The sequence below is a fragment of the Dendrobates tinctorius genome, unplaced genomic scaffold, assembly GCF_039654945.1.
Source record: "Dendrobates tinctorius isolate UK_male_01 unplaced genomic scaffold, ASM3965494v1 ptg000034l, whole genome shotgun sequence".
Taxonomy (NCBI): domain Eukaryota; kingdom Metazoa; phylum Chordata; class Amphibia; order Anura; family Dendrobatidae; genus Dendrobates; species Dendrobates tinctorius.
The window spans coordinates 11,193,362-11,207,213 of NW_027361702.1; the positions used below are offsets into that span (position 1 = coordinate 11,193,362).

General features: G+C 46.6%; 1 protein-coding gene across 1 annotated transcript in view; it reads left to right on the forward strand.

Annotated features, from left to right (window-relative positions):
* The first annotated feature begins 1,953 nt into the window (after positions 1 to 1,953).
* The window catches only part of ARL13A (ARF like GTPase 13A), a 224,333-nt gene continuing 212,434 nt past the window's right edge, over positions 1,954 to 13,852 (forward strand). The window contains exon 1 of the mRNA XM_073573174.1: positions 1,954 to 2,117. Within this exon, the coding sequence (XP_073429275.1) occupies positions 1,954 to 2,117 (164 nt within the window). The remainder of the gene's footprint in view (positions 2,118 to 13,852) is intronic.

Below are 13,852 nucleotides of genomic sequence, written 5' to 3' on the forward strand. Positions count from 1 at the left end.
CCGCTGCGTTCTGTCTGACCAGTCTGACTAACTGTAGGCATTCCCGGTCTGTTTCGCCCCAGACATGCAGTCATCTTCCTAAGTAGCTGACAAAGTGGACCTGTATTCCTTGAATTCACTGGCAAACATTACTCCTAGGCCCTGGACAAGCTGGGCTCCTTTACTTGAAATAACGTTACAGGGCTCAACTGCCCTGTCTGGGCTCCCAGGCCCTGCTGACTAAAAGCCAAGAAGCTCATTAACTTTTCCCAGTTGGTCCCTCCTATCTTAACTAATTCATATTCTATTCTAAGTTCCTATTCCTATTGCTGTCCTACAATGCCCCCCTCTAGTGGGCTATTCCTATCACTACGCTTTCCCTATCTACACAATACAATATATATATATATATATATATATATATATATAGAGTAAGGTAGCGCTTATTATTCATGTTTGGGGCACTCACTTGGCAACAGAATAACAGGGTCCGGCACAGGGTTTTTACATAAAACGTCCATACGGTTTATTGTTAGACGGCATAAACCATGGAAGCATGAAGGAAAAAGTAGCAGTCTTATATCAAAACAGAAGAATGTTCATGACAGAGCTCCGCTCTGTTAGACCTGTGGTCGCACAGGTTGTGCCATATCCAGCAAGTAGGCTCTCGCCTAAACACAGTTCGCTCACCCTGTCCGGGGTTACCTCTTAGTTACTCCTCATTCAGGACGTCCGTTCCCTGCTGGGGGCTGTCCAACACGCACAGGCCAATAAACACAAGCCTCACCAGGTCAGCAGCCTCAGCATGTGCTCTTCAGGAAGGCAGCACACCTTCCAACAACTAGGCCTACCGGGACCTTCCACATGGCCCAATAAGATCCATGCACTCTCTCATGTGTCCAGACCTCAGGCACATTATATGGTCCATCACCACACCCACAGGTGAGTCATGGATCACATGGTTCAGGACCTCATTGAAGGTCCTGCAGATTCACAACCACACACATACCTTCTGACAAAAAAGGTACAGTGAGCCCACTCACCACAGTGTGTGGCACATGGGTAGCCAGACCCTCCCAACTCTCACAGCTAACCGTAGCCCGGACCCAAATGTGAACAGCAACTACTTAAAAATCTACGTTCACTTAAGAAAAACACTCCGGGTTACATCACAGGAAGCTACCATCCCTGTGACACATACCTTTGTCCTGACTAACACTCCCGGGATGTTCCAGTGCTTGATGGAGAGATGCCTGACGGATTTCACTTTTGAGGCCACACTGATCTATCTTAACAATATCATCGTTTATGCGCTCACCTTTAAAGAACATCTCCAGTGGCTGGAACAAGTGCTAAATCGGTTACAGAGCCACGGCCTGAAGGTGAAGCCACAAAAATGTCATCTCTTGCACAAACAGATAGAATATTTGGGGCACGTTGTGTCCGGTGAAGGAGTAAGACCTGCACGTGAGAAGCTGGCGGTTGTGCAAGAGTGGCCCACCCCCACAATCGTGAAAGATGTTCGTTCCTTCTTGGGGCTTACTGGGTACTACCGAAGATTTGTGAAAAATTTCACCCACATAGCTAACCCATTGTTGGAGCTGCTAAAAGGAGTGCTCGAAGAACTGAACCATTCAGGGGGAAGCCGTCAAGAAGAAGCCTTTCGAGCTTTGAAAATGGCCATGACAGAGGCCCCAATACTTGCCTATGCAGGTTTACCACAGCCCTTCATTCTCCATACGAATGGAAGTCTACATGGTCTAGGGGCAGACCTGTCACAAATGCAAGGCGAGAAAGTATGAGTGATAGCTTACGCGAGCCGGTCTCTTCACGACTCAGAACGGAACCCAGACAATTATAGCTCTTTCAAGCTGGAACTGCTGGCGCTGGTGTGGGCAATGACCGAGAAGTTTGCAGAGTAATCCTCTGGCCCACCTGGAAAATGCAAAGTTGGAGTCCTTAGAACAACGATGGATGGCCCTCATGGTGAAATATCGGTACAAGATTGTCTACCGGGCTAAGGCTGAGAACACTCATGCTGACGCTCTCTCCAGAATGATTCAAGAGCAACCTGAACGTGATCAAGATGAAGAGCTATCATTAGTGGCGATGCAGAGACAAATTAAACTGAAGATCAGGTGCTGGGGCGTCCCTGGGATGACTAGGTTCGACTTCAACAGATAGATGAGGAGTTCGCCCAGCTGCGACAGTGCGTGGCACTGAAACAATGCCGGAGAGAGAGGAACAACTTGTCTCCGGGAACCTTGCGGATTCTGGGGCAATGGAGAGACTCCATTTGGAGGTTATACCGTAAGGTACAGCTGCTACGAGAAGAGGAGCTCACTTGGCAAGTAGTGCTCCTGGAAAACTTGATCAGTGTAGTGCCTACAGAGGCTCACAAGTGAGGGGCTCACTTTGGTCCAGAGAAGAATTTCTGGTGGTTACAGAAACTAGTGTATCACCCACAATTGAGGACTGCAGTGGAGAATGCTTGCCAACAATGCTGGAGCTGTGAGCTGGCCAAATCCCCGGAGCAGCGGAACCTGATACAGACCATCGTGACTTCTGCTCACTTGGAAGTTCTGATGATCGATTACTTGACTGTAGGCCCAGAGCATCTTGAATATGAACATTGCTTGGTAATGCCTGACCATTTCACAAAGTTTGCTGTGGTGCCCTACCCAGAGACCAGGCCACCGAGTTAGCTGCGTAGGCCATCTGCCGGGATTTCATCCGCATGTACGGCTGCCCAAAGAGGATTCATTCCGACTAAGGTGCCTGTTTCCAGGGACGAGTGACTGAAGAATTATACCTTCTGTATCGGATTGAGAAATCAAGAACTACTCCACACCACCCTCAAGGGAATGGGGCCTGTGAACACTTCAATTGAACACTGATCCAGATGTTACGCACGTTAGAGGAAGATCAGAAGATACGGTGGCCTGAGTTTGTGGCTGAGCTGGTGTGGGTGTACAACAACCTATTGCACAGTATGACGGGTTTCACTCGGTTTACTTTGCTGTTTGGGCGAAGAGAGCGAGAGATCATTGAGTTGGATTTGGACCTAGAGGATGACTACTGAGGGGCAGGGGTGTCTTCCTGGGTTCGAGAGCACCGGCACCGACTGCAGACTCTCCATCAGATGGGACAGACAAAGTTCCAAGAACTCAAGCATCACGAATTGCCACCTATCTGAGTGACAGCTCTGAGACCCGGGGATCGGGTGTTGGTCCAAAATAAGCAGCCCTGGGGAAAATTGGATAGCCGATGGGAGCGAATCCCGCATCGAGTAACGCGAAGAGTCGGCTCTGAAGGGCAGGTGTATGAAATTCAGCCTGAAAGAGCGGAGGGAGCGCCTACCCGGGTGGTCCGCCATAGCATGCTGCGGCCCTGCCTGTCCAAAGGACCCAAGGGTGGAGAGAAGTCATCGAAAACTACTGAGGTACCCACTTTGATGGTTCCAGAGTTCGAACGAGGGGAAAGGGTGCCAGACTTGCCCCCAGACCCCAATGCTTTGCTGCCTGCGAGGAGGGAAGCGCTGTGTTACCAATGCTTGAAGCCATGGAAGCAGCGAGCTCACCAGACCAGAGTAGCTTCCCACCTTCCATTAGTCAACCCGGATTACGATGATCAGAACGGACCACAGCTGGAGTGCCTCCCACCCATTATGAACAAGATCAATTTATTTGGAAGCAAATCATCCAAGAAGTTGAGAATTGTGATGCTTAGTGAAAGAGCTCTCGCCTGTGGAATGGCGAGTTAAAGGAGAACGGGGGTATAGAGGACAAAACCGGGCTGTGGACACTGACAGGGCACCAGGTCCATAACTGCTGGGGCCGCACCTACTGTTACAGGGGAAAAGGAGATTGGAGACGGAGCAGACCCTTAACCTGTGTACAAGGGGTGTAGCGAGCCAGGGAGGTATAAAAGGGTTTGCGCGGGAAAAGAGAAGGGCTTCCTGCCAAGGAGATGAGTCAGAGAGGAACGGCGCCAGGCTGCAGGGAAAGATAGGCCGCATAGTAGTGATCACGGCCGAGTGCGGCGAGGACTCCCAGGTTTCAGCGGGCGGACAATAGACAATACCGCACGCTGCGATTTTGGTCATGTAGGGGTCGAGCAGTTCCTCAGGATACAGTGACGAGACACGAGACGGGGTATGACTTGTATAATAAACTTTTATAAATTGGAGCCACTAGGGCTATGCTGAACAGGGGAACAGGGGTAACACAAATCTGTCCTCGCAGGGACTCAATAAAATAAACAATACTTTCCTCAGTAACTGGAAGTAACCCGGCTAGTCCAGGTGTCGAAGGCCGGAATATGGCCAAACTATGGTACCTATTGCTATAGTCCACTTATCCCTCCATGTGTCACTCGGGATCGCAGATGCGGCCGCCTAGAGTTCGTTGATGCGGCGGCCTGGACGCCACGATATTCCAGGAAGATTTAGGCTCGACAGGCCCTGAAGAAGTGGTGCCGGTGGGGTGCAACAGGCCCTGAAGAAACGATGCCGGTGGGGTGCAACAGGCCCTGAAGAAACGATGCCGGTGGGGCACAACAGGCCCTGAAGAAATGATGCCGGTGGGGCGCAACAGGCCCTGAATAGAGTTGAGCGATACCGTCCGATACTTCAAAGTATCGTATCGGATGGTATCGGCCGATCTTTAAAAAAAAGTATCGGTATCGCCGATTCCGATACCGGAAGTCCCATTCAAGTCTATGGGACTTCCGGTATCGGAATAAGAAAAACCCTTTCCTGCCCTTGTACAGCCTCTCTGGGGTCTGTACGGGCCTTTCGGGGGGCTGTGCCGGCCTGCCAGGGGGTCTGTGCAGGCTCCGGTGGTCTGTGCCGGCCTGCCGGTGGTCTGTGCAGGCTCCGGGGGGCTGTGCCGGCCTGCCGGGGGGCTGTGCCGGCCTGCTGGGGGGCTGTGCAGGCTCCGGGGGGCTGTGCCGGCCTGCCGGGGGGCTGTGCCGGCCTGCCGGGGGGCTGTGCCGGCCTGCCGGTGGTCTGTGCAGGCTCCGGGGGTCTGTGCAGGCATCGTCCGATGGGACTACAAGTCCCATCGGGCGATGCCTGCTACCATGACAGTGATTGACACATTAGCCAATGATGGGACAGTAGTAGTCCCATCATCCGGCTAATGTGTTAAATGTAAAAAAAAAAAAAAAAAAATTACATGCTACATACATACAACATGCATACTACATACATGCTACATTCATACTACATAAATACTACATGCAACATACATACTACATATATACTACATGCATGCTACATACATACTGCATGCTACATACATACCACATACATACTACATACATACTACATGCATGCTACATGCTACATACATAACACATATATACTACATGCATGCTACATACATACATACTACATGCATGCTACATACTACATGCTACATACATACTACATATATACTACATGCATGCTACATACATACTGCATGCTACATGCATGCTACATACATACTACATACATACTACATGCTACATACATACTACATATATACTACATGCATGCTACATGCATGCTACATACATACCACATACATAACACATATATACTACATGCATGCTACATACATACTACATGCTACATACATACCATATACATACTACATGCATGCTACATACATACTACATGCATGCTACATACATACTACATGCTACATACATACTACATATATACTACATGCATGCTACATACATACTACATGCTACATACATACTACATATATACTACATGCATGCTACATACTACATGCTACATACATACTACATATATACTACATGCATGCTACATACATACTACATGCATGCTACATACATACTACATGCTACATACATACCACATACATACTACATATATACTACATGCATGCTACATACATACTACATATATACTACATGCATGCTACATACATACTACATGCATGCTACATACATACTACATGCTACATACATACCACATACATGCTACATATATACTACATATATACTACATGCATGCTACATACATACTGCATGCTACATACATACTACATGCTACATACATGCTACATACATACTACATATATACTACATGCATGCTACATACATACTGCATGCTACATGCATGCTACATACATACTACATACATACTACATGCTACATACATACCACATATATACTACATACATACTACATACAATACATTCATACAATACATACATAGACATACAGTACATATAACATAGAGTAACATACTTACCAATACTTGTCACATTGTTCCCCGAAGCCATTGTCGTCTACGGAATAAATATTAACATAACAAACCACAAAAATACTCACCCACGATCCGAAGCAGTCCACGAGTGTGTCCCACGACGATCTTGGGTAGAGAACTGCAGCATCAGCTGTTGCTGCCGTTCTCTACGGGCTGCAGGAATCCAATGACGGAAGGTAGGTATCCTTCCGCACTGTATTCCTCCGCCACTTAAAAAAAAAAAGTCCCTAGTCTCACTTTATGCCATTGCTGTGTGGGAAATTCCCACGCAGCAATGGCATAAAGTGAGACTAGGGACTTTTTTTTTTTTAAGTGGCGGAGGAATACAGTGCGGAAGGATACCTACCTTCCGTCATTGGATTCCTGCAGCCCGTAGAGAACGGCAGCATCATCTGATGCTGCCGTTCTCTACCCAAGATCGTCGTGGGACACACTCGTGGACTGCTTCGGATCGTGGGTGAGTATTTTTGTGGTTTGTTATGTTAATATTTATTCCGGAAAAGACAATGGCTTCGGGGAACAATGTGACAAGTATTGGTAAGTATGTTACTCTATGTTATATGTACTGCATGTCTATGTATGTATTGTATGAATGTATTGTATGTATGTAGTATATATGTGGTATGTATGTAGCATGTAGTATGTATGTAGTATGTATGTAGCATGCATGTAGCATGTAGTATGTATGTAGCATGCATGTAGTATATATGTAGTATGTATGTAGCATGCATGTAGTATATATGTAGCATGTATGTAGTATGTATGTGGTATGTATGTAGCATGTAGTATGTATGTAGCATGCATGTAGTATATATGTAGTATGTATGTAGCATGTAGTATGTATGTAGTATGTATGTAGTATGTATGTGGTATGTATGTAGCATGTAGTATGTATGTAGCATGCATGTAGTATATATGTAGTATGTATGTAGCATGTAGTATGTATGTAGTATGTATGTAGTATGTATTGTATGTATGTAGTATATATGTGGTATGTATGTAGCATGTAGTATGTATGTAGCATGCATGTAGTATATATGTAGTATGTAGTATGTATGTAGTATGTATGTGGTATGTATGTAGCATGTAGTATGTATGTAGCATGCATGTAGCATGCATGTAGTATGTATGTAGCATGCATGTAGTATGTATGTAGTATGTATGTAGTATGTATGTAGTATGTATGTAGCATGTATGTAGTATGTATGTAGCATGTAGTATGTATGTAGCATGCATGTAGTATATATGTAGTATGTATGTAGCATGCATGTAGTATGTATGTAGTATGTATGTAGTATGTATGTAGCATGCAGTATGTATGTAGCATGTATGTAGTATATATGTAGTATGTATGTAGTATGTATGTGGTATGTATGTAGCATGTAGTATGTATGTAGCATGCATGTAGCATGCATGTAGTATGTATGTAGCATGCATGTAGTATGTATGTAGTATGTATGTAGTATGTATGTAGTATGTATGTAGCATGCATGTAGTATGTATGTAGCATGTAGTATGTATGTAGCATGCATGTAGTATGTATGTAGCATGTATGTAGTATGTATGTAGTATATATGTAGTATGTATGTAGCATGTAGTATGTATGTAGCATGCATGTAGTATGTATGTAGCATGTATGTAGTATGTATGTAGTATATATGTAGTATGTATGTAGCATGTAGTATGTATGTAGCATGCATGTAGTATGTATGTAGTATTTTTTTTTTTTTTTTTTTTTAACATTTAACACATTAGCCGGATGATGGGACTACTACTGTCCCATCATTGGCTAATGTGTCAATCACTGTCATGGTAGCAGGCATCGCCCGATGGGACTTGTAGTCCCATCGGACGATGCTTGCACAGACCCCCGGACATCAGCACAGCCCCCCGGCAGGCCGGCACAGCCCCCCGGCAGGCCGGTACAGACCCCCACAGGGTGCACAGACCACCGGCAGGCCGGCACAGCCCCCCGGCAGGCCGGTACAGACCCCGGGCAGTCCACACAGCCCCCCGGCAGGCCAGCACAGCCCCCCGGCAGGCCGGCAGAGACCCCCGGAAGGCTCGAAATGACGGCGCATCATGATGCGCACACACCGCGCATCATGATGACGTCAGGCCGTCAATCAACTGAACTTCCGATTCCGATGCCGAATTCCGATATTGAAAAAATATCGGAAGTCGGTATCGGAATTCCGATACAGCAAGTATCGGCCGATACCCGATACTTGCGGTATCGGAATGCTCAACACTAGCCCTGAAGAAACGATGCCGGTGGGGCGCAATGATCTTTTCACCCTCAATTCTTATTTTTCCAAGGGTAACAGGACCCTAAAAGTTATTGTGCAATTTGTCCGGAGTACGCTGATACCTCACATGTGGGGGTAAGCCACTATTTGGGCGCATGGCAGAGCTCGGAAGGGAAGCAGCGCCATTTGACGTTTTTGGCTGGAATTTAGATCTGACACCATGTCGCGTTTGGAAAGCCCCTGATGTACCTAAACAGTGGAAACCCCCCACAAATGACCCAATTTTGGAAACTAGATCCCCTAAGGAACTTATCTAGTTGTGTGGTGAGCACTTTGAACCCCCAAGGGCTTCACAGAAGTTTATAATGCCCGGGCATGAAAATAAAAAAATCGTATTTTTTCCACAAACATGATCAATTAGTCCCCAATTTTTTTATTTTCCCAAGGGTAACAGGAGAAATTTAACCCCAAAAGTTGTTGTCCAATTTGTCCTGAGTACGCTGACACCCCATATGTGGGAGAAAACTACTGTATGGGCACACGTCGGGGCTCGGAAGGGAAGTAGTGATGTTTTGGAATGCAGACTTTGATGGAATGGTCTGCGGGTGTCATGTTGCCTTTGGAGAGCCCCTAATGTACCTAAACAGTGGAAAGCCCCCACAAATGACCCCATTTTGGAAACTAGACCACCTAAGGAACTTATCTAGATGTGTGGTGAGCACTTTGAACCCCCAAGGGCTTCACAGAAGTTTATAATGCCCGGGCATGAAAATAAAAAAATCGTATTTTTTCCACAATCATGATCAATTAGTCTCCAATTTTTTTATTTTCCCAAGGGTAATAGGTGAAATTGAACCCCAAAAGTTGTTGTCCAATTTGTCCTGAGTACACTGACACCCCATATGTGGGAGAAAACTATTGTATGGGTACACGTCGGGGCTCGGAAGGGAAGTAGTGACGTTTTGGAATGCAGACTTTGATGGAATGGTCTGCGGGTGTCATGTGCATTTGGAGAGCCCCTGATGTACCTAAACTATTGAAACTCCCCACAAGTGACCACATTTTGGACACTAGACCCCCCACAGAACTTATCTAGATGTGTGGTGAGCACTTTGAACCCCCAAGTGCTTCACAAAAATTATATTTTTGCCCCCAATTTTTTATTTTCTTAAGGGTAACAGGAGAAATTGGACCACAAAAGTTGTTTTTCAATTTGTCCTGAGTAGGCTGATACCCTACATGTGGGGGTAAAGCACTGTTTGGGTGCATGGCAGAGCTTGGAAGGGAAGGAGTACCATTTGACTTTTTCAACTCAGAATTGGCTGGAATTGAGATCAGATGCCATGTTACATTTGGAGAGCACCTGATGTGCCCAAACAGTGGAAACCCCCAATTCTAACTCCAACCCTAACCCCAACACACCCCTAACCCTAATCTCAGCCCTAACCCTAGCCCTAGCCCTAATCCTAACCCTAGCCCTAACCCTAGCCCTAGCCCTCACCCTAACCCTAGCCCTGGCCCTAACCCTAGCCCTGGCCCTAGCCCTAACCCTAACCCTAATGGGAAAATGGAAATAAATACATTTTCTTTTAATTTTATTATTTTTCCCTTACTAAGGGGGTGATAACGGGGGGTTTGATTTACTATTTATGGTGGGTTTTTATGTTTGGCAGCTGTCATACGCTAAAAGACGCTTTCTATTGTAAACATAGTTTTTGCATCACCACATATTGAGAGCTATAATTTTTCCATATTTTGACCCACTGAGTCATGTGAGGTCTTATTTTTTGTGGGACGAGTTGACATTTTTATTGGTACCATTTTCGGGGACGTGACATTTTTTGATCGCTTTTAATTCCGATTTTTGGGACGCAGAATGAACAAAAACCAGCGTTTCATGAATTTCTTTTGGGGGGCTGCGTTTACACCGTTCCGCGTGCGGTAAAATTGATAAAGTGGTTTTATTATTCGGGTCATTATGGTTACAGCGATACCTCATTTAAGTCATTTTATTATGTTTTGTCGGTCTTATGCAATGAAAACTATTTTATATAAAAAATAATTATTTTTGCATCGCTTTATTCTGCGGGCTATAACTTTTTTATTTTTTTATTGATGATGCTGTATGGCAGGTTGTTTTTTGCGGGACAAGTTGACGTTTTCAGCGGTACCATGGATATTTATATGCGTCTTTTTGATTGCGCGTTATTGCACTTTTTGTTCGGCGGTGTGATAATAAATCATTATTTTTTGCTTCGTTTTTTATTTTTATTTTTTAAGGGGTTGGCTAAAGGGGTTAACTAATAGGACAGTTTTATAGGGCAGGTCGTTAAGGACGCGGTGATACCTAATATGTGTACTTGATTTTTTTTTATTTCCAAAAAATAGATTTATTGGGGGAATATTTTTTTTTTTTTCTAATTTATTTGGCGATTTTTTTAAAATTATTTTAACACTTTTTTTTTTTTTTAGCTTTATTACATAGTCCCAGGTGGGACATCACTGTCCTGTGACAGATCGCTGATCTGTCACATCACAGATCACTGTCACAGGCATTGCTGCAGACTTCCTCATGCCTGCGCTTTGCAGGCACTGAGGAAGCCAGCTACCTGCAGGCCCCCGAAGGCCCCCGTCGCCATCTTAGATTCGGGGGCCTGCAGGGAAGGAGCCCCCCGCAGCAGCGCTGCACATTGCGCTGCCGTGGGGGGCTCAGGGAAGCAAGGAGGGAGCCCCCTCCCTGCCGATGCTTCCCTTTAACCCCCGGTACACCGCGATAGTGTTTGATCGCGGTGTGCAAGGGGTTAACGTGTCGGGGGCGGTCTGTGACCGCCCCTGACACATTGTGCCGGGTGTCAGCTGTGATAATTAGCTGACACCCGGCCGCGATCAGCGGCGCTCACCACGTGGGCGCCACTGATCGCTGAGACGTACAATCCCGTCCATGGGCATAGGGGCCCGGGTCCCATGGACGGGATATTACGTCTGATGTCAGGAAGGGGTTAACAGCTACATGGTCCGCAAAAAGTTGTGCACACTGATGACACACAGATGACATCTGTATGTCATCAGTGTGACACGTACCGATGCCTGGGTGTGTACTGTTTGCGCCGTTCCCCAGCTCTGGGTGCTGAAGACAGGTCTCATCATTCTCCCCTGCTCGCACGGTGATGAGTGCTAGCATGGAAGAATGTTGAGAGTTGTATCCAACTGATAACAGCGGGAGTAGGTGGCGGCTGATGGGAGTAATCATTAAATTTAAAGGGAACCTGTCACCCCCCCAGGCGTTTTTAAGTAAAAGAGCCACCTTGTGCAGCACTAATACTGCATTCTGTCAAGGTGGCTCTGTTACTTAGCTTCCGTTCCACCGCAGAAATAATCGCTTATAAAATTGTTCAAAAATACCTGAAATTTGACAGGGGGGCAGGTCTTTCCCCCTCTGACAGACGCCTCGCATCCATCACTCATTTCGTATTTTGCGCCGCCTCCTCAGTTTTCTATTGAAATGCTGACGCCTGCGCTGAACTATATCATCTTGGGCATGCGCAGTCAGTGCTGCCCGACGTGCTCGTGCTCTCAGATCACATCCGGGCCTTCATATCGCGCGGCCACAGATCCCGCCCGGCAGTTGCTTATGATTTATTCACACTACGGGAATCTCAGGCATGCGCAGTAGTTCTCTACGGCTCTCATGGTGTGGGCTCCACAGTATTTTTGATAATCAGTCAGGCAAAACTTACAGCTGTGGGCTGCAACCATCAGCTGTCATCTTCAGCAAGGTTGGTTATCAAAAATAAAGGGGTCATCATGCTTTCTTTTGCCACAGAGCATGTGGGAAGAGCTGAGCAAAGCTCCAGAATTGGCATATCTAATAGATGCACCATTTCTGGGCGGATGCAGGCTGCTATTTTTAGCCTGAAGGGGCCAATATCCATGGCCAATTACCAGCCTGCGAATACCAGCCCCCAGCTTTGAGCTTTAGCAAGGCCAGTTATAAAAAATGGAGGGACCCCATGCCATTTTTTTAAATTATTTATTTACATAACTAAAAAATATGGCATGAGGATCCCTCTATTCTTGATAATCAACCTTGCTAAAGCGGACAGATGAGGGTTGCAGTCTATAGCAGTCAGATTTGCCAGGCTGGTTATCAAAAACATAGGGGAACCCATGCCGATTTTTATTTATTTACTTATTTATTTATAGCGCAGGCGGTAGTTGATGAATACTCCCATCAGCCGCTCCTGCTGTCACTGCTATCAGTTTAGCGATTAGCATGAACAGGGGAGAATGATGAGAGCAGTCTTCAGCATCCAGTGCTGGGGAACAGCGCAAACTGTTCCGCTGCTTCCCAAGCGCCGGTTTACGTGGTACTGATGTGGGTCGCCCCACGCTTCACCCAGGGCAGTGGGGTACTCGGTACCGGGCCGGTGCAAGGGGGATGGTGTGTCACAGCAGCGGTGACTCGGTCCGTGGCTCTGGGCCCCAATATCAATGGCGGTGATGTTAAAGGTGTTAGAGTTTATTAGAATAGTTCGTGACGCCACCCGTGGTATTTGGCAAGTATGATGTTGAGCCATCGCTGCATGCAGATCCACCGGGACTGATGGTGTGGTGCAGCAAAGATGGTGTAGCTCCCCACAGGTGGAGCTGTAGTCCCAGGGCAGTGTAGGTGCAATGGATGAGGAGAGTCGCGGTATGGTATGGATGCTGGTACCCAGGTGTAACGGTGCGGGAATAACTGGAGGACACCAGGGTGTGCGGTTCCAAAGCTTTACTCACTGTTTGCAGTTCACACCACTGCCTGCCTCCGTACTGTGTTCTCCAGGTCAGGGCTCCAGCCAACCTCCAGGCAGGATAGGATTCTCCCTTCCACACTCCGCCAACATCTACCTTACTGAACGACTCCTCCAATGCGCCTTTAGGTGCGAAGCACTCCAGTACTTAGTTACCCTGGAATGCCTCTCTCTAGGTGTTCTTAGTCTCTACTTGTATGACAGACAGCTGTAGCCTGCTTCGGGGAACTCTAGCTCCAGAGTCCCGGCTCTCTATCCGTTTCGCTGTTGTGCCCCATTTCTATGGTGGGAGCAAGGCGTTAGCAGCTCACTACTCCTCCGGTGTCTGTTGCCGGATATAAAGATCCAATCAACCTCGGGGACCGGGCCCCGGCCTTTGCGCTTTCTGGACTGGAAGGGTTCTCTCTCTTTCTCAACCTTCTTCCCACCGTCCTTCTATTCTCCTTCGTTCCGATCTGTTCTACCTCTCTTATGGAATCTGTAGTCTTCAGTCTATGTCTCTTTCTCCTTCTCTTCCTTTCCTGAGAAGCTCGTTCCACTAAGAC